The sequence below is a fragment of the Heptranchias perlo genome, chromosome 7, assembly GCF_035084215.1.
Source record: "Heptranchias perlo isolate sHepPer1 chromosome 7, sHepPer1.hap1, whole genome shotgun sequence".
NCBI classification, from domain to species: domain Eukaryota; kingdom Metazoa; phylum Chordata; class Chondrichthyes; order Hexanchiformes; family Hexanchidae; genus Heptranchias; species Heptranchias perlo.
Window position 1 is genome coordinate 30595403 of NC_090331.1, and position 18966 is coordinate 30614368.

At 47.8% G+C, this 18966-nt stretch overlaps 3 protein-coding genes across 4 annotated transcripts in view; all 3 read left to right on the forward strand.

The window, feature by feature from the left end:
- The window catches only part of dars1 (aspartyl-tRNA synthetase 1), a 73039-nt gene extending 71217 nt beyond the window's left edge, over positions 1-1822 (forward strand). Inside the window, exons 17-18 of the mRNA XM_067987215.1 lie at positions 524-595; positions 693-1822. Coding sequence (XP_067843316.1) covers positions 524-595; positions 693-784 — 164 coding nt within the window. The 3' untranslated portion in view covers positions 785-1822. The remainder of the gene's footprint in view (positions 1-523; positions 596-692) is intronic.
- A 6992-nt stretch (positions 1823-8814) lies between these two features.
- LOC137323989 (serine/arginine repetitive matrix protein 2-like) lies at positions 8815-12458 on the forward strand. Its single transcript, XM_067988161.1, has 2 exons — positions 8815-11465; positions 12434-12458. The coding sequence occupies exons 1-2, from the start codon at positions 8815-8817 to the stop codon at positions 12456-12458; spliced, it is 2676 nt and encodes an 891-aa protein (XP_067844262.1).
- LOC137323584 (DNA replication licensing factor MCM6-like) overlaps positions 10779-18966 on the forward strand; it is a 42229-nt gene continuing 34041 nt past the window's right edge. The window contains exons 1-2 of one of the 2 annotated variants that reach the window (XM_067987218.1): positions 10779-11465; positions 12434-12551. In XM_067987218.1, coding sequence (XP_067843319.1) covers positions 12502-12551 — 50 coding nt within the window. In that variant the 5' untranslated portion in view covers positions 10779-11465; positions 12434-12501. Of the gene's footprint in view, positions 11466-12358; positions 12552-18966 lie in introns of those variants that run through there. The other variant, XM_067987217.1, reaches the window with a different exon arrangement.

Genomic DNA, 18966 nt, shown 5'->3' on the forward strand with positions numbered 1-18966 from the left:
GCCATTTATTTCACCCGATCCCACCTCGCATTTACTTGCGTGTCCCAAGTTGTAAACTGACTTGGTCCACTGAAGGCTGTCCGTAATTTGTGAGTCTCTGTTGTTTCATGGTGCATCGTCTATATTTTACTATGTAAATTATTTGGGACTGTCAATGAGTGACCCTTTTTTGGCGGTGTCCATTTGTACAGGTTTCTCTGTAATCCTTGTCTAGATCAAAAATGTAAACTGACACAATGACCTAGAAATTGAATCGTGTCTGACGAGATCAGCGGCAGGATTATGGCAAATTGATCTTCCAGCCTCATTTGTTTATTATCTGCTCGCGCCCATTGTGTCCCCGGGGGCAGCAAGATCGACCTGCTCAGGCACCGTTTGAGGTCCTCGAACTGGAAACAAATGAGACTAGTAGGCCCAGGGAAATGAGGTTTTTATTAAACTTCCTGGACTTGTTGACGTTCTAAAATTGATATCTTATCCACTGATTTATACATTGAAACTTTTTTTTTACATTTTTGTACAGATGTAGAAAAGATAAAATCATACATTGATTCCTTCCGTTTTGGTGCTCCTCCACATGCAGGTGGCGGCATAGGTAACGTATTGTTTCTGCTCTTGGCAAATCACAAATGGTTACTGGTAGATTTAAATCTGTTGTTGTTTTCATTTTTTTTCCTTTTCTCAACATTTAGGTTTGGAACGTGTCACCATGCTGTACCTGGGTTTACATAATGTACGTCAGACATCCATGTTCCCCCGTGACCCCAAGCGGCTAACTCCCTGAACAGACCCAAAGGCTAGAAAGATCTGTTTATCTACCATTATAAACTGGTGAATGTCTTTTCATAAATGAGCAGTAATAAATACAATAAAGTGCCACAATGACAGCTTTTCCATTGCACGGTTTGGTTGCTAAACTCACATTTGATAAGATAGTTTTGAAATAAAAATGCTTTTTAAACTATTAGACTGAACATTGAAATTCTGTAAAGAAAGCACAGCACCACTTGACCATTTCTAATGTAATGACAATTTACAAGATAATATTTGAAGACCACAGAAAGTTAATACTTATTGTAATACATAGAGTAATGTGTATAGACTACATTCTGTTATAGTTTGCATGTGGGAATTTACAAGATGGTTTGCAATAATAAGCCTTAAATTGAGAGAATTACAGAGTGCAGGTCGTGAAATAATAACCTACTGTGGTAGCAAATTTTCAATTTTAATAAATTCCAGACTCAACAAATTGCAATAAATTAAATGATTAATAACTTAAAAATGTGAAGTGCTTTTCTATCATACTCTTGTGTATTAAATTGCTAATTAACAGCTGATACATTTCTAGAATTTATGAACGGGTGTCATTGTTTTTCCCATTACTGTTCTTGTCACATCCTCTATGTTATAAGGACAGTCTCTGCCCACTGCAGCTGAACAATTTCTTGGGTGGGGCTGGATTCAATATTTAGCATGCTGCATTTTACTTGACATACTGAATGCAGTTAGTTCCTGTTACAAATTTTGGATCTGCACTAGATAGTCTCTTGGGTTCAGCAACACTGGTCATCTTGTAAGCAGGTCCTATGTTCCTCAACATCTGGAGAGTACCTTTACTGCCCAACATCTAGTTCTATAATAGTGTGACCTGGAGCGGTAACAGCAAGAGCCTTATGGTCCTAACAGTACAACAAGACCAGTTGTAAAACAAGCTGTTTAATCTGTTTGTTCATGCATTTCATGTTAATGTTTTTATAGCAAAATTTTCTCAATTTTATTGCTTCATGTAACATGAAAAATAATAAATTATGCAAACTTAGCGGTTGATATGGACTTAGCTTTACCTTACAAGTCAGTATATACTGAACTGACTGGCATTAACTTTAGAAAAGGAGTTCTCTGCTTCCCTTACTCTTTCAAATTCAAACTGCTGCAGACTGTTTTCCTCACTCCCCCAGTTCTCTGTCAAGGATTGGCTCATGATGCTGCCATCAAAATTGCCACCTTAAGTAAGAAACAACCCCTCCCTCCCCCACATGTAGTTGTGTAGCCTAGCGAAGCCACCTGCTGGGTTAAAAGAAAGAAACCAATCCAAAACAGATGCAAATATCTGGGGAGGTGTTAGAATGTGTTAATGACCCGCCCATTAGCTAATAAAAAACTGAAAATGCTGGAAACACTCAGCTGGTCAGGCAGCATCAATGGAGAGAGAGAAACAGAGTTAACGTTTCAGGTCGATGACCTTTCATCAGAAGGTTTTAATGGCTATCCCACTTCCTTCAGGTGAAACCATTAAATTCACTAGCTACCCTTTTTCAGCAGCTGTGGGCTTTTTTGCTGTCAAGTCAAAAAGTATGTTGGGTCTCTGGCAGTTAACACTTCGTATTCTGACCCTGACTTTATATCAAAAACATATTGGGCCAGATTTTGCTCTGAGCGGCAAACGTCGCTTGTTAGACTTGCACTTACCCATAAACTTTTCATGGCAAGGTCCTCTGATTGGGCGCTGAATCCAGTGCAGTGCCCTCTATAGGGCAGCTAGGACCTGTGTGAGTGGGGCAAGCAACTGTCTATCCCCTTAACCAATCAGATTGAAGCATGTTACTGAGCCACACTGTCAGAACCAGAAAATGTAAGTTAGAATAGTGAATTCAATGTTAAATCAGGTACAGAAAGTGAAATAAAGAGAAGAAATATTGAATTATGAGACAAAGTTTTTTAAAAATGTAAAAATGTTTTTTTTAAATGTCCAACAACAATTAAAATCTGATTGAGTGAGACTCCACACTTGTAAAAATTAATTTTCAGTGCCAGAGAGGTGGTTTGGCAGTCATTAAGACTTACCACGCTGATATAAAGGGTACTTAGACTTAAATAACTCTACGTTTTTTTTGGCAAGATTACTTTGTATCCATCAAGGCAGTGTAGGAACTTCATACCGTTCCATTCATTTGAATGGTGAGTCAGCCAGTGAGATGGCCTTAAGGAGATGTAGGACATCTGGTAGAACAACTTCCAGATTTCCGCGTTTAACTGCGCATGTACGGTCGCCTGAAGTCGCTCTACCATTTCCACTGAAATAACAGTGAGCTGTTAGCCTCACTTATTTTTAGAGCAAATTCCAGCCCATTGTAACTTTAAACCAAAATCCCTTCCAGGCGGACTAGGCAAAAATCTTGAAACGGGACAGTCCCATTAGAAAATTTTCCAATGTAACATCCTTCGAAGAATCTAACCCGATCGGTTTAATTGGAAGGAAAAGTCCTATCCTTTCATATGTTCGTGCTACCTTTTCATTTCTTTTCAAAAAAAATTCAAATAGTATTGATGAAAATAAATACTTGTAACTAGACTTGATTAACAGAATTAATGTATTAAAAACAAACAAATGACATAGCACTGAAAATATTAAACTTTATCCAGGATTTTTCATATAAAATTCCTGTCCTTTATATCTAAAGACAACATAAAACATTTCTAGGCCTGTGTTGGGATACAGAAGTAACAACCAGAATAAATATGACCAATCGTTTTTATTACTTTTAATGTGAATAATTAGAGAATAAGAGTAGACTGGTGTGTTCGACAGAAAGCTAGGACCACACCAGATAAGCATAAAAGTATAGCGAGTTCTAAGACATGATGTGGGAGATGACAGCAAAGACATATGTTGTCTGGGTTCATTATTGGTATATAAGAATTTTTACGTGATAAATTTAAATGGTTTAATCTTAAACTAGCAAATAACATTCATAATTTTTCTAGCTGGCTAAGAAAACAAATTTGCAGCTGATATCAAGGAATGACGTATGACTGGAAAATGAGAAAAATTAAAATACAATCTTCAATAAGTTGCCTCAGTACTGCAAATCTCTGGAGTGGGACTTGAACTCATGACCTTCTGACTCAGAGGCAAGAGTGCTACTAACTGAGCCACAGCTGGCACTAAAGAACCTTAATGTTGATTTCTATTTACATGAACATTATGCAATAAAAATAAAATGTCCATGCAAGTCCTGAAAGGTGACCTAAATAACAGGCCAAACCAGTTGGGTCAAAATGCTTTTTGGTTGTTTCTGTATTTTTATGTTCATCAATTTAAGTGTACATGTGAAACAAACAGAAAAAGAGCAGCCAGCCCAAATCTACACCATCCAGATGTGTTGTAACCACACATAATTTACCTACTGCTCCTCATTGCACAATCTCCTGGGAGAGGCAAAAAGACTTAACTCCAGTATGTGTAGGTCCTTTCACATGGGTAAAGTCTGTACATCATACCTAAGTGCTCCATTGCCTCTGCCACAGAGAATGACTTCAAATCAGATTTTATTCATTTTTTAATATCTTAGTTGTCACATTATTTGACGTCTATGATTTGTCACACAGCTTGTCCAAAATCCAGGACTGGATGAGCAAACATTTCCTCCAACTAAATATTGAGAAAACTGAAGCCATTGTTTTCAGTCCCCACCACAAACTCCGTTATCTAGCCATCCACTCCATCCTTCTCCCTGGTCACTGTCTGAGCCTGAACCAGACTGTTTACAACCTTGGTGTCTTACGTGACCCCAAGATGAGCTTCCGACCACATTTCCACTCCATCACCAGGACCGCCTATTTCTACCTCCGTAACATCACCAGTCTCCACCCCCACCTCAGCTCATCTGCTGCTGAAACCCTCATCCATGCCTTTGTTACCTCTAGACTTGACTAAACCGATTCTATCCTGGGCGGCCTCCCATCTTCTACCCTCCATAAACTTGAGCTCATCTAAACTGCTGTTGCCCGTATCCTAACTCGCACCAAGTCCCATTCACCCATCACCCTTGCTAACCAACATTAGCTCCCAGTCTGGGAACGCCTCGATTGTAAAATTCTCATCCTTGTTTTCAAATCCCTCTGTAACCTCCTCCAGCCCTACAACCCTCCACGATCTCTGCACTCCTCCAATTCTTGTCTCTTTTTAATCGCTCCACCACCAGCGAATACTGCTGTGCCTTCAGCTGCTAAGGCCCTAAGCTCTAGCATTCCGTCCCTAAACCTCTCCACCTCTCCTTAAAACCTACCTCTCAGACTAAGCTGTTGGTCTCAGTTTCAAATTTTGTTTGATAATAGCTCCTGTGAAGCGCCTTGGGTCATTTCACTACGTTAAAGGCGCTATACAAATGCAAGTTGTTGATATGAAAGGGGTCATGAGTGTTAGAAACAGAAAATTGCTCACAAGTAACTACTGAGTGCATCAGTTGTATTATAGGCTTAAGACCAAAGGTGCAGATCTCAGGAGCAATTGCCACTTGTGGAGTTCCGGTGTGTAATTTGGGAAACAGTTTTGTTTTTATTATTTAAAATAGATTAGAGATAATTCTTGCCTTGTATCAAAGATGAGTGCCTGTTAAATACATCCAATGTCCCTAGTCTGTGCTTAATCATCTGGAGTTTTAAAAAATGTCATTCGGCACTTATGCCCCATCGCAGTAGCACGGGCCTCTTCCCCGCCCTCAGATTCCCCTCTCCACCAGCTCGCGAGTGGCCTCTTGGTTCTCGAAACTTCTCGCACAACTGTTGTTGGTACAATACCATGAGCAAAGATACTCAACTACAGTATAAGGTAAATGCAATAACATTTGCAGGTGTCATGTGGTCAGGATATCACATGATCAACACCACCACCCCCCAAAAAAAACAGGAATGCCTCCAACCAAAGTTGGAAATGCTAAACGGATTGCTTCGGGACAGGATATTTGTGCTGTTTTGGTTACCGCTGGGTGTCCACTCGGGGTATTTTAGTGCACAGCTATTTAATTAGTTTTGAACCAAAGTAATTGGTTATTTCTTGCAGGAGAATCAGTGCTGCAAACCACTTAACGTGAGATAATGAGAGACATCACATGTAGCTCTGGGCTATACATGGCACAATAAAGAACACTTCTATAATCTTTGCGGTTCATCAGATGAGTGAAACTTGTTTTACATCTTTTACAATATGATTATTTTTATGGCTCACTTTGAAAAATAAACCTTTTCATCCATGATTTTAGCAAAAACGAAGTCCTGGAAATACGCTGAGCAGTAAGTATCTGTAAAAAGATAAACTTTCGGGTATAAGCCTGTGTCAGAACAGCATTTCCTGTTTTGGTTTCCAATTTTGTCATATAATATTTTTACTCACCTGTGTTTAAACGAGTTTGCAATCAATTTGAACTTTGAACTCTCAACATTTGATAGACAGGCGTTTCTGCAACCGACGTGAGTCCCACATGGTGTGCTGCCTCCCTGGAGTCAGGGTAAAGGACATCACTGCGAGGGTGCAGAACATTTTGAGAGGGGAAGTGGAACAGCCAGAAGTCGTCGTCCATTTGGGACCAAAGACATAGGAAGAAAAAGGGTCGAGGTCCTGCAGTCAGAGTTTCAGGAGCTAGGGAGGAAGTTAAAAAGCACGACCTCAAAACTAGTAATCTCTGGAATACTCCCAGAGCCACACACTAGTGAGTATAGGAATAGTAAGATATGACAGGTTAATGCGTGGCTGGAGCAACGGTGCAGGAGGGAGGGCTCAGGTTCCTGGGGAATTGGGACCAGTTCTGGGGCAGGAGGGATCTGTTCAAGATGGACAGGTTGCACCTCAACAGAGCTGGGATCAATGTCCTCAAAGGGAGTTAACTAGTGCTGTGGGGGATGATTTAAACTAATTTGGCAGAGGGATGGGTACCAGGATGAAACATTAGAAAGGAGATATAAGGTGCACAGAGAACTGGGAAGGACAAGTAGCACTAGAGTAAAGAATAGTTCAGAAATAGGAGGGATCAGGCGGAGCAAATGCGAGGCAGTCTGAGATGAGATTGGACTGCATGTGCGTAAATGCACGTAGCGTGGTAAATAAGGTTGGTGAGCTCCGGGCTCAAGTCGCAACGTGGGACTATGATATAGTGGCAATAACAGAGACCTGATTCAAAGGAGGGGAGGATTGGGTATTTAATATTCCTGGCTACAATGTATTCAGGAAAGATAGGGAAGCAAAGAAAGGAATGGTGTGGGGAGGGGGGGGAAACAGATCAAAAACTATTACAGCACTGGAAAGGGATGATGTAGTTGAGCGGTCAAAGACAATCTGTTTGGTTAGAATTAAGGAACGATAGTGGAACTCTTACACTACTGGGTGTAAACTATAGGCCACCAAATAGAAGGAGATAGAGGAGCAAATTTGCAGGCAAATTACAGAAAGATCCAAGAACTACAGAGTCGTGATAATGGGAGCCTTAAATTAACCCAATATAGACTGGGACAGTAACAATGTAAAGGGAAAAGAGTGGGAGGAATTTCTGAAATGTTTTCAAGAGAACAGTGCGATTCCAGCCCAACCAGGAAGGAAACAGTGCTGGATCTAGTTCTGGGGAATGAAGTGGGGCAGGTGGAGTATGTTTCAGTGGGGGAGCATTTGGAGCACAGAGATCATATTAGGTTTAGAACAGTTATGGAAAAGGACAAGGAACAATCAAATGTGAAAATGCTTAACTAGAGGAGGGTAAATCCCAGTGAGTTAAAAAGGGATCTTTCCCAGGTGGATTGTAATCAAAAATTGGTAGGCAAAACAACCATTGGGAAGCCTTCAAGGAGTTGTTGTTTTGGGTACAGAGTAGACACATCCCTATGAGGGGGAAAGGAAGGGCATCCAAAGCTAGAGCTCCCTGCGTGACTAAAGATGTAGAGATTAAAATGAAACAGAAAAAGGAGACTTATGACGAATGTAAGGTTCATAATAGAGAACCAGGCTGAATACAGAAAGTGCAGAGGAGATCTAAAAAAGGGAATGAGGGGCAAAGGAGAGAGTATGAGAATAGATTAGCGCCTAACATAAAAGGGAACCCAAAAGTCTTTTATAAACATATAAATAGTAAAAAGGCAGTCAATGGAAGAATGGGACCAATTAAGGACAAAAAAGGAGATCTTCCTGTGGAGGCAGAGGGCCTGGCAGAGGTACTAAATGAACACTTCGCATTCGTCTTCTCTAGAGAAGAGGATACTGCCATTGTAGCAGTAAAGGAGGAGGTACTAGCGATATTGGATAGGATAAAACTAAAGAGGAGGTACTTAAAAGTTTGGCAGTATTCAAAGTAGAAAAGTCAGCCGGTCCAGATGGGATGCATCTTAGGTTACTGAAAGAAGTAAGGGTGGAAATTGCGGAGGCTCTGGCCACAATCTTCCAATCCTCCTTAGATATGGGGATGGTGCCAGAGGACTGGGGGATTGCACATGTTACACCCCTATTCAAAAAAGGGAAGGGGGATAAACCCGGCGATTACAGGCCAGTCAGCCTAACGTCGGTGGTGAAGAAACTTGTAGAGACAATAATTTGGGACAAAATTAATTGGCACTTGGAAAAGTAATGAGGGTAGTGCGGTTGATGTGTACATAGACTTTCAAAAAGCATTTGTTAAAGTACCACATAATAGACTTGTTAGCAAAATTAAAGCCCCTGGGATTAAAGGGACAGTGGCAGCGTGGATGCATAATTGGCTAGGGGACAGAAAGCAGAGAGTAGTGGTGAACGGTTGTTTTTCAGACTGGAGGGAAGTATTCAGTGGTGTTCCCCAGGGGTCAATATTAGGACCACTGCTCTGTTTGGACTTGGGTATAGAGGATTTAATTGCATTTTGGTAGGAAGAATGAGGAGAGGCCATATAAACTAAATGAACAATTTTAAAGGAGGTGCAGGAACAGAGAGACCTGGGGGTGCACGTATATAAATCTTTGAAGGTGGCAGGACAGGTTGAGAAAGGATCTGTGATCCTTGGATTTATTAATAGAAGCATGGAGTACAAAAGCAAGGAAGTTATGCTGAACCAGAACGCCCCAGAGCGGAGCGGCAGCGGGAGGCGACCACGCCCCGGAGCGGAGCGGCAGCGGGAGGCGACCACGCCCCGGAGCGGAGCGGCAGCGGGAGGCGACCACGCCCCGGAGCGGAGCGGCAGCGGGAGGCGACCACGCCCCGGAGCGGAGCGGCAGCGGGAGGCGACCACGCCCCGGAGCGGAGCGGGAGGCGACCACGCCCCGGAGCGGAGCGGGAGGCGACCACGCCCCGGAGCGGAGCGGGAGGCGACCACGCCCCGGAGCGGCGCGGGAGGCGACCACGCCCCGGAGCGGAGCGGGAGGCGACCACGCCCCGGAGCGGCGCGGGAGGCGACCACGCCCCGGAGCGGAGCGGGAGGCGACCACGCCCCGGAGCGGAGCGGCAGCGGGAGGCGACCACGCCCCGGAGCGGAGCGGCAGCGGGAGGCGACCACGCCCCGGAGCGGAGCGGCAGCGGGAGGCGACCACGCCCCGGAGCGGAGCGGCAGCGGGAGGCGACCACGCCCCGGAGCGGAGCGGCAGCGGGAGGCGACCACGCCCCGGAGCGGAGCGGCAGCGGGAGGCGACCACGCCCCGGAGCGGCAGCGGGAGGCGACCACGCCCCGGAGCGGCAGCGGGAGGCGACCACGCCCCGGAGCGGCAGCGGGAGGCGACCACGCCCCGGAGCGGCAGCGGGAGGCGACCACGCCCCGGAGCGGCAGCGGGAGGCGACCACGCCCCGGAGCGGCAGCGGGAGGCGACCACGCCCCGGAGCGGCAGCGGGAGGCGACCACGCCCCGGAGCGGCAGCGGGAGGCGACCACGCCCCGGAGCGGCAGCGGGAGGCGACCACGCCCCGGAGCGGCAGCGGGAGGCGACCACGCCCCGGAGCGGCAGCGGGAGGCGACCACGCCCCGGAGCGGCAGCGGGAGGCGACCACGCCCCGGAGCGGCAGCGGGAGGCGACCACGCCCCGGAGCGGCAGCGGGAGGCGACCACGCCCCGGAGCGGCAGCGGGAGGCGACCACGCCCCGGAGCGGCAGCGGGAGGCGACCACGCCCCGGAGCGGCAGCGGGAGGCGACCACGCCCCGGAGCGGCAGCGGGAGGCGACCACGCCCCGGAGCGGCAGCGGGAGGCGACCACGCCCCGGAGCGGCAGCGGGAGGCGACCACGCCCCGGAGCGGCAGCGGGAGGCGACCACGCCCCGGAGCGGCAGCGGGAGGCGACCACGCCCCGGAGCGGCAGCGGGAGGCGACCACGCCCCGGAGCGGCAGCGGGAGGCGACCACGCCCCGGAGCGGCAGCGGGAGGCGACCACGCCCCGGAGCGGCAGCGGGAGGCGACCACGCCCCGGAGCGGCAGCGGGAGGCGACCACGCCCCGGAGCGGCAGCGGGAGGCGACCACGCCCCGGAGCGGCAGCGGGAGGCGACCACGCCCCGGAGCGGCAGCGGGAGGCGACCACGCCCCGGAGCGGCAGCGGGAGGCGACCACGCCCCGGAGCGGCAGCGGGAGGCGACCACGCCCCGGAGCGGCAGCGGGAGGCGACCACGCCCCGGAGCGGCAGCGGGAGGCGACCACGCCCCGGAGCGGCAGCGGGAGGCGACCACGCCCCGGAGCGGCAGCGGGAGGCGACCACGCCCCGGAGCGGCAGCGGGAGGCGACCACGCCCCGGAGCGGCAGCGGGAGGCGACCACGCCCGGGAGCGGCAGCGGGAGGCGACCACGCCCGGGAGCGGCAGCGGGAGGCGACCACGCCCCGGAGCGGCAGCGGGAGGCGACCACGCCCCGGAGCGGCAGCGGGAGGCGACCACGCCCCGGAGCGGCAGCGGGAGGCGACCACGCCCCGGAGCGGCAGCGGGAGGCGACCACGCCCCGGAGCGGCGCGGCAGCGGGAGGCGACCACGCCCCGGAGCGGCGCGGCAGCGGGAGGCGACCACGCCCCGGAGCGGCGCGGCAGCGGGAGGCGACCACGCCCCGGAGCGGAGCGGCAGCGGGAGGCGACCACGCCCCGGAGCGGAGCGGCAGCGGGAGGCGACCACGCCCCGGAGCGGAGCGGCAGCGGGAGGCGACCACGCCCCGGAGCGGAGCGGCAGCGGGAGGCGACCACGCCCCGGAGCGGAGCGGCAGCGGGAGGCGACCACGCCCCGGAGCGGAGCGGCAGCGGGAGGCGACCACGCCCCGGAGCGGAGCGGCAGCGGGAGGCGACCACGCCCCAGAGCGGAGCGGCAGCGGGAGGCGACCACGCCCCAGAGCGGAGCGGCAGCGGGAGGCGACCACGCCCCAGAGCGGAGCGGCAGCGGGAGGCGACCACGCCCCAGAGCGGAGCGGCAGCGGGAGGCGACCACGCCCCAGAGCGGAGCGGCAGCGGGAGGCGACCACGCCCCAGAGCGGAGCGGCAGCGGGAGGCGACCACGCCCCAGAGCGGAGCGGCAGCGGGAGGCGACCACGCCCCAGAGCGGAGCGGCAGCGGGAGGCGACCACGCCCCAGAGCGGAGCGGCAGCGGGAGGCGACCACGCCCCAGAGCGGAGCGGCAGCGGGAGGCGACCACGCCCCAGAGCGGAGCGGCAGCGGGAGGCGACCACGCCCCAGAGCGGAGCGGCAGCGGGAGGCGACCACGCCCCAGATAATCACCAGGTATTGTTCTCTGAATATAAATGCGAAACGTTCAAGGATTTCATTTCCACATTCACCTGACGAAGGAGAAAGCCTCCGAAAGCTTGTGATTTTCAAATAAATTTGTTGGACTATAACCTGGTGTTGTAAGATTCTTTACATTAAATAAAGCCAATTACATAGGTATGAGGGGTGAGTTGTCAAAGGTAGATTGGGAAATTAAATTGAAGGGTTTGACACTTGAAAAGCAATGGCAAACATTTAAAGAAATATTTAAATATTCTCAACAAATATGAGAAATAAAAACTCCAGCGGAAAAGTGATCCACCCATGGCTAACTAAAGAGGTTAAGGAGAGTATTAGATTGAAAGAAGAGGTTTATAATGTTGCCAAGAGTAATAAGCCTGGGGATTGGGAGAATTTTACAAACCAAAAAAAGGACGGCCAAAAAATTGATAGAGGGAGAAAATAGAATATGAAAGTAAACGAGCAAGAAATATAAAAACGGACTGAAAGAGCTTCTACAAGTATGTAAAAAGGAAGAGAGTAGCAAAAGTAAACGTTGGTCCCTTAGAGGCTGAGACAGGAGAAATTTAATGGGGAATCAGGAAATGGCAGATGCATTAAACAAATATTTTGTATATGTCTTCACAGTAGAAGTCACAAAATTCATACCAAAAATAGTGGGAAACCAAGGGGTAAATGAGTGTGAGGAACTTAAAACAATTAATATCACTGGAGAAAAAGTAGTGGACAAACTAATGGGACTAAAAGCCGACAAATCCCCTGGACCTGAACTAATTGGATAGCTCTTTCAAAGAGACAGCAAAGACACGATGGGCCAAATGGCCTCCTCCTGTGCTGTATCTACTATGATTTTACAGTTGCCATTACCTGTCTTTCTAAAATTGACTTGCGATCTCTAAAATCAAGCAGCTCCTGCAAATGCTCATAACACTTTTTGATCTTTTCCTTTTATGTCTTGGTAGGATAAGAATGCACTCCGACTGTTAACCCATGAACAGGAGGCAGCGCAGCTCCTGGGGAGCACTGGTCCATGGCTCATCAAATTCCGCCACACTGCAGGCAGCTGTGTCATCCACATCGGTTGGTAGTCATGTGGGGGGCTGGGGGTGCAGTTAGTAAAAGAGCACATCCGGGCACGGGGGCCAAGTGAGGTGCCTTGGGAGAGTGGGGAATTTAATTGCTGTCTACCTTGTTGTCCAATTGGGCGGGGGGGGGGGGGGGGAAAGAGAGGGGAAGCTGCCAGGCTGCGCAATATTTGTTAAAAGTTTAATACGTTTGAATTTTGCAAATATTTGAACTTCTGTAAATATTTTTTTTAAGTTTTTGCACAATTTTGCACTCTTGTTCATGTTTAAATGTTAAATTTTAATATCTAATTTGCAAAAATTTTACATCATTTGGTCTTACTAATTGAAACATTTATAGTTATATTTTTAGAACAGAAAAAGTTTAATTTTCTGTGTATTCTATTTATCGCTAACAGTTGGCAATTTAAATTTCTTATCATAAAAATCTCTTTTGCATTTGAACTGATCAGTGGCCGAACCCTCTTCTGCTCACTGCCCCGGGGAGGGATCGATCACTGAAAGTTATCCCCACAAGCTGACCTGAGAGTCCTGCCCTGTCAGGCGTTTGCCTCCTGCACAGGTTCAGCATCCCTGTGATGCTGCATCTTCCGTCTCTATCGGGTCCTCTTCCAGGATGTTGAGGTCGAGACCTTCCGCCAATGCGAAGTTGTGCTGCAGGAGTTCCTCAGGGCAGTGTCCTAGGCCCAAACATCTTCAGCTGCTTCATCAATGACCTTCCCTCTATCATAAGGTCAGAAATGCGGATGTTCGCTGATGATTGCAGTGTTCAGTTCCATTCGCAACCCCTCAGATAACGAAGCAGTCCGTGCCCGCATGCAGCAAGACCTGGACAACATCCAGGCTTGGGCTGATAACAGGCAAGTAACATTCGCGCCAGACAAGTGCCAGGCAATGACCATCTCCAACAAGAGAGAGTCTAACCACCTCCCCTTGACATTCAACTGCATTACCATCGCCGAATCCCCCACCATCAACATCCTGGGGGTCACCATTGACCAGAAACTTAACTGGAACAACCACATAAATACTGTGGCTATAAGAGCAGGTCAGAGGCTGGGTATTCTGCGGCCAGTGACTCACCTCCTGACTCCCCAAAGCCTTTCCCCCATCCACAAGTCACAAGTCAGGAGTGTGATGGAACACTCTCCACTTGCCTGGATGAGTGCAGCTTCAACACTCAAGAAGCTCGACACCATCCAGGACAAAGCAGCCCGCTTGATTGGCACCCCATCCACCACCCTAAACATTCACTCCCTCCACCACCGGCGCACTGTGGCTGTAGAGTGTACCATCCACAGGATGCACTGCAGCAACTCACCAAGGCTTCTTTGACAGCACCTCCCAAACCAGTGACCTCTACCACCTAGAAGGACAAGGGCAGCAGGCACATGGGAACAACACCACCTGCACGTTTCCCTCCAAGTCGCACACCATCCCGATTTGGAAATATATCGCCGTTCCTTCATCGTCGCTGGGTCAAAATCCTGGAACTCCCTTCCTAACAGCACTGTGGAAGAACCTTCACCACACGGACTGCAGCGGTTCAAGGCAACGGCTCACCACCACCTTCTCAAGAGCAATTAGGGATGGGCAATAAATGCTGGCCTCACCAGCGACGCCCAGATCCCATGAACGAATAAAAAAGCACAATCTTCGCCACTGTTTGGTGAATATTAAAGTACATCACAATCTTCGCCACTGTTTGGTGAATATTAAAGTACATCCCAGACGTATCCAGAAACCTGAAGCAGCCTTTCAGCGCCCCAACTGCTCTATCGACGACCTGCCTGGTGGACACTTGCACCTCACTGTACCTCTCCTCCACTTCGGTCTGTGCTACCCGAATCGGTGTCATAAGCTATGGCCGCAGGGGTATGTTTTGTCGCCAATAAGCCATCCGTTGGCCTGTTCACCTTCCCCGAACATGCGGGTTATTACAGAATTCTGCATGACTAATGCATGATGTGCATCTGCATGCTCAGCATTAACGTGCAGGATGTACAGATTGGCATCACCTACAATCTGCACATTAAGTGAGTGGAATCCTATCCTGTTCATGTAGCTCTGCCGGTTTTCAAAGGGAGCCTTCCATGCCACATGCATTCTATCAATTGCTCCATGCATCTTGGGGAAGCTAGCTACACAATAGAAGCCCAGTGCCCTCCACCTTCACTCTGCCAGTGACATATCAAATACAATGAACTCACGCACCCTGCAGGACAGGGCATTAGTCACCTGCCAGTGCTGTCCCTCACTTCCCCTTGACAGACACTGCACTGGTCCCCCATGGATGCCTGGAATGACCTGCACCCAAAGAAGTTCAGAGCCGTGGTGACCTTCATCATGATCGTGATAGCCCTGCAGCATGTGGTCCAAGGCTTGAGATCATCCCGCAGCAAGTCACAGTCGATCAACTGCAACCTTACTGAGGCATAGGTGGCTCACAACCAGCTCCTCCGTCATCTCCTCATAGATCATGCGGTGGCCTGTACACTCTGTGGGCAGGGTACTTGCACCTAATTCTTCGTGCCTCAAGTCTCTGTAACTCTCTATCCTCTTCCTTCATCATTATATAGATCAGTGGGATGGCCAGGAAATAAACCATTCTTCAACTTTTAAAAAAACTAATTGATGATTTCTGCAGCAACAGGGCAGGCCTGTGGCTTCAATTTACTGCTGGTCAGCTGATTAAAGCTGGATTCAGGTGAACACAGAAGAATCTGGGCACAATCAGGAGGAAACTCCGGGCCTAAAAGTGGAGCCCCAATTTTCCATCCTCCATCCCCCTCCTCCCTCCTCCCCTATAGAATCATAGAAAGGTTACAGCAAGGAAGGAGGCCGTTCGGCCCATCGAGTCCGCGCCAGCTCTATGCAAAAGCAATCCAGCTAGTCCCACGCCCCCGCCTTATCCCCGTAGCCCTGCAAATATTTTCCTTTCAAGTACTTATCCAGTTCCCTTTTGAAGACCATGATTGAATCTGCCCCCACCACCCCCTCTGGCAGTGCATTCCAGATCCTAACCACTCACTGTGTAAAAAAGTTTTTCATCATGTTACCTTTGGTACTTTTGCCAATCACTTTAAATCTATGCCCTCTGCTTCTTGATCCTTCCGCCAATGGAAACAGTTTCTCTCTATCTACTCTGTCTAGACCCTTCACGGTTTTGAATATCTATCAAATCTCCTCTCAACCTTCTCTGTTCAAGGAGAAGAGCCCCAGCTTCTCCAGTCTATCCCTCATCCCAGGAATCATTCTAGTAAATCTCTAAGGCTTTCACATTTTTCCTAATGTGCGGTGCCCAGAACTCCAGCTGTGGCCGAACCTGTGTTTTATAAAGGTTCATCGTGACTTCCTTACTTTTGTACTCTATGTCTCTTATTTATAAAGCCCAGGATCCCATATGCTTTTTTTAACCGCTTTCTCAACCTGCCCTGCCACCTTCAACTATTTGTGTACATATAGCCCCAGATCTCTGTTCCTTTTCCCCTTTTAGAATTGTGCCCTTTAGTTCATAATGCCTCTCGTCATTCTTCCTACCGAAATGCATCACCTCGCTTTTTTCTGCATTAAAATTTCATCTGCCACATGTCCACCCATGCCACCTGCCTCTCTATATCCTCTTGGAAGTCTATCACTATCCTCCTCACTGTTCACTGCTCTAACAAGTTTTGTGTCATCTGCAAATTTGGAAATTGTGCCCTGTACACCCAACTCCAAGTCATTAATATACAGAGAAAAGCAGTGGTCCCAGCATCAACCCCTGGGGAACACCACTGTACACCTCCTTCCAGTCCGAAAAACAACCATTCACCACTACTGTTTCCTGTTACTTAGCCAATTCTGTATCCATGTTGCTACATGTTGGCAGAAAACACTGGTGGGAGTTGTTCATAGGCCTCCAAACAGTAGTGGTAATGTAGGGGATGGGATCAAACAGGAAATTAGAGATACATGTAACAAGGGTACTACAGTAATCATGGGTGACTTTAATCTGCATATAGACTGGCCAAACCAAATTAGCAATAATACTGTGGAGGATGAATTCCTGGAGTGTGTACGAGATGGTGTTTTAGACAAATACGTTGAGGAGCCAACCAGGGAACAGGCTATCCTAGATTGGGTATTGTGCAATGAGAAGGGGTTAATTGATAATCTTGTTGTGCGGGGTCCTTTAGGGAAGAGTGACCATAACATGATAGAATTCTTCATTAAGGTGGAAAGTGAAATAGTCCAATCTGAAACTAGGGTCCTAAATCTAAACAAAAGAAACTACGAAGGTATGAGGAGTGAGTTGGCTATGATAGATTGGGAAGCTTCATTAAAAGGCATGACGGTGGATAGGCAATGGCTAACATTTAAGGAACAAATGCATGAATTGCAACAATTATACATTCCTTTCTGGCACAAAAACACAAAAGGAAAAACACCCCAACCATGGCTAACAAAAGAAATTAAGGATGGTATTAGATCCAAAGAGGAGTCATATAAAGTTGCCAAAAAAAGTAGCAAGCTTGAGGATTGGGAGCAGTTTAGAATTCAGCAAAAAAGGACCAAGAGATTGATTAAGAGGGGAAAAATAGAGTATGAGAGTAAACTTGCAAGGAACATAAAAGTGGACTGTAAAAGCTTCTACAAGTATGTAAAAAGAAAAAGATTAGTGAAGACACATGTAGGTCCCTTACAGTCAGAAACGGGAGAATTTATACTGGGGAACAGGGAAATGGCAGAGCAATTAAACAAATACTTTGGTTCTGTCTTCACGAAAGAGGACACAAATAACTTCCCAGAAATGCTAAGGAACCAAGGGTCCAGGGAGAAGGAGGAATTAAAGGAAATTAGTATTAGTAAAAAAAAAAGTGCTGGAGAAATTAATGAGACTGAAAGCCGATAAACCCCCAGGACCTGATAATCACCATCCCAGAGTACTAAAAGAAGTAGCCATGGAAATAGTGGATGCATTAGTTGTCATCTTCCAAAATTCTATAGATTATGGAACAGTTCCTGCAGATTAGAGGGTGGCAAATGTAACTCCACTATTTAAAAAAGGAGGGAGAAAACAGGGAACTACAGACCGGTTAGCCTAACATCAGTAGTAGGGAAAATGCTAGAGTCTATTGTAAAGGATGTGATAACAGGACACTTAGAAAATATCAATGGGATTAGACAAAGTCAACATGGATTTATGAAAGGGAAAGCATGTTTGACAAACCTACTGGAGTTTTTTGAGGACATAACTAGTAGAATAAATAAGGGAGAACCAGTGGATGTGGTTTATTTGGATTTTCAGAAGGCCTTTGATAAAGACCCACATAAGAGGTTAGTGTGCAAAATTCAAATGGATTGAAAATTGGTTAACAGACAGTAGGAATAAATAGTTCTTTTTCAGGGTGGCAGGCAGTGACTAGTGGGGTACCGCAGGGATCAGTGCTTGGGCCCCAGCTATTCACAATATTTATCAATGATTTGGATGAGGGAACCAAATTGTACTATTTCCAAGTTTGCTGATGACACAAAACTAGGTAGAATCATGAGTTGTGAGGAGTATGCAAAGAGGCTTCAAGGCGATTTAGACAAGTTGATTGAGTGGGAAAATACATGGCAGATGCAGTATAATGTGGATAAATGTGAAGTTATCCACTTCAGAAGGAAAAACAGAAAGGTAGAGTATTATTTAAATGGTGATAGATTGGGGAATGTTGATGTACAAAGGGACCTGGGTGTCCTTGTACACCAGTCGCTGGAAACAAACATGCAGGTGCAGCAAGCAGTTATGAAGGCCTTCATTGCAAGAGGATTTGAGTTTAGGAACAAGGATGTCTTACTGCAGTTATACAATGCCTTGGTGAGACCACACCTGGAGTATTGTGTGCAGTACTAAGAAAGGATATACTTGCCATAGAGGGAGCGCAGCGAAGTTTACCAGACTGATCCCTGGGATGGCAAGACTATCATATGAGGAGAGATTGGGTCGACTCGGCCTGTATTCACTCGAATTTAGAAGAACGATAGGGGATCTCATTGAAACATAAAATTCTGACAGGGCTAGACAGACTGGACGCAGGGAGGATGTTCCCCCCTGGCTTGGGGTGGGGGGGGTCCAGAATGAGGGGTTACAGTCTCAAGATACGGGGTAGGACGTTTAGGACTGAGATGAGGAGAAATTTCTTCACTCAGAGGGGGGTGAACCGGTGAAATTCTCTACCACAGAAGGCTGTGGAGGCCAAGTCACAATACATTGAAGAAGGAGCTAGATAGATTTCTAGACACAAAAGGCATCAAGGGGTATGGGGAGAGCAAGAATATGGTATTGAAGGGCTGAATAGTCTACTCCTGCTCCTGTTTTCTATGTTTCTACTGCCCCCTTTATTCCATAGGCCACAATCTTGATGACAAGCCTATTTTGCAGC

Excerpts from the sequence above, each read along its gene's own strand:
- LOC137323989 (XM_067988161.1), top strand. The coding sequence starts at position 8,815 with ATGGAGTACAAAAGCAAGGAAGTTATGCTGAACCAGAACGCCCCAGAG. Across the intron at positions 11,466-12,433 it reads ACGCCCCAGATAATCACCAG|GATAAGAATGCACTCCGACT; the intron begins GTATTGTTCTCT and ends ATGTCTTGGTAG.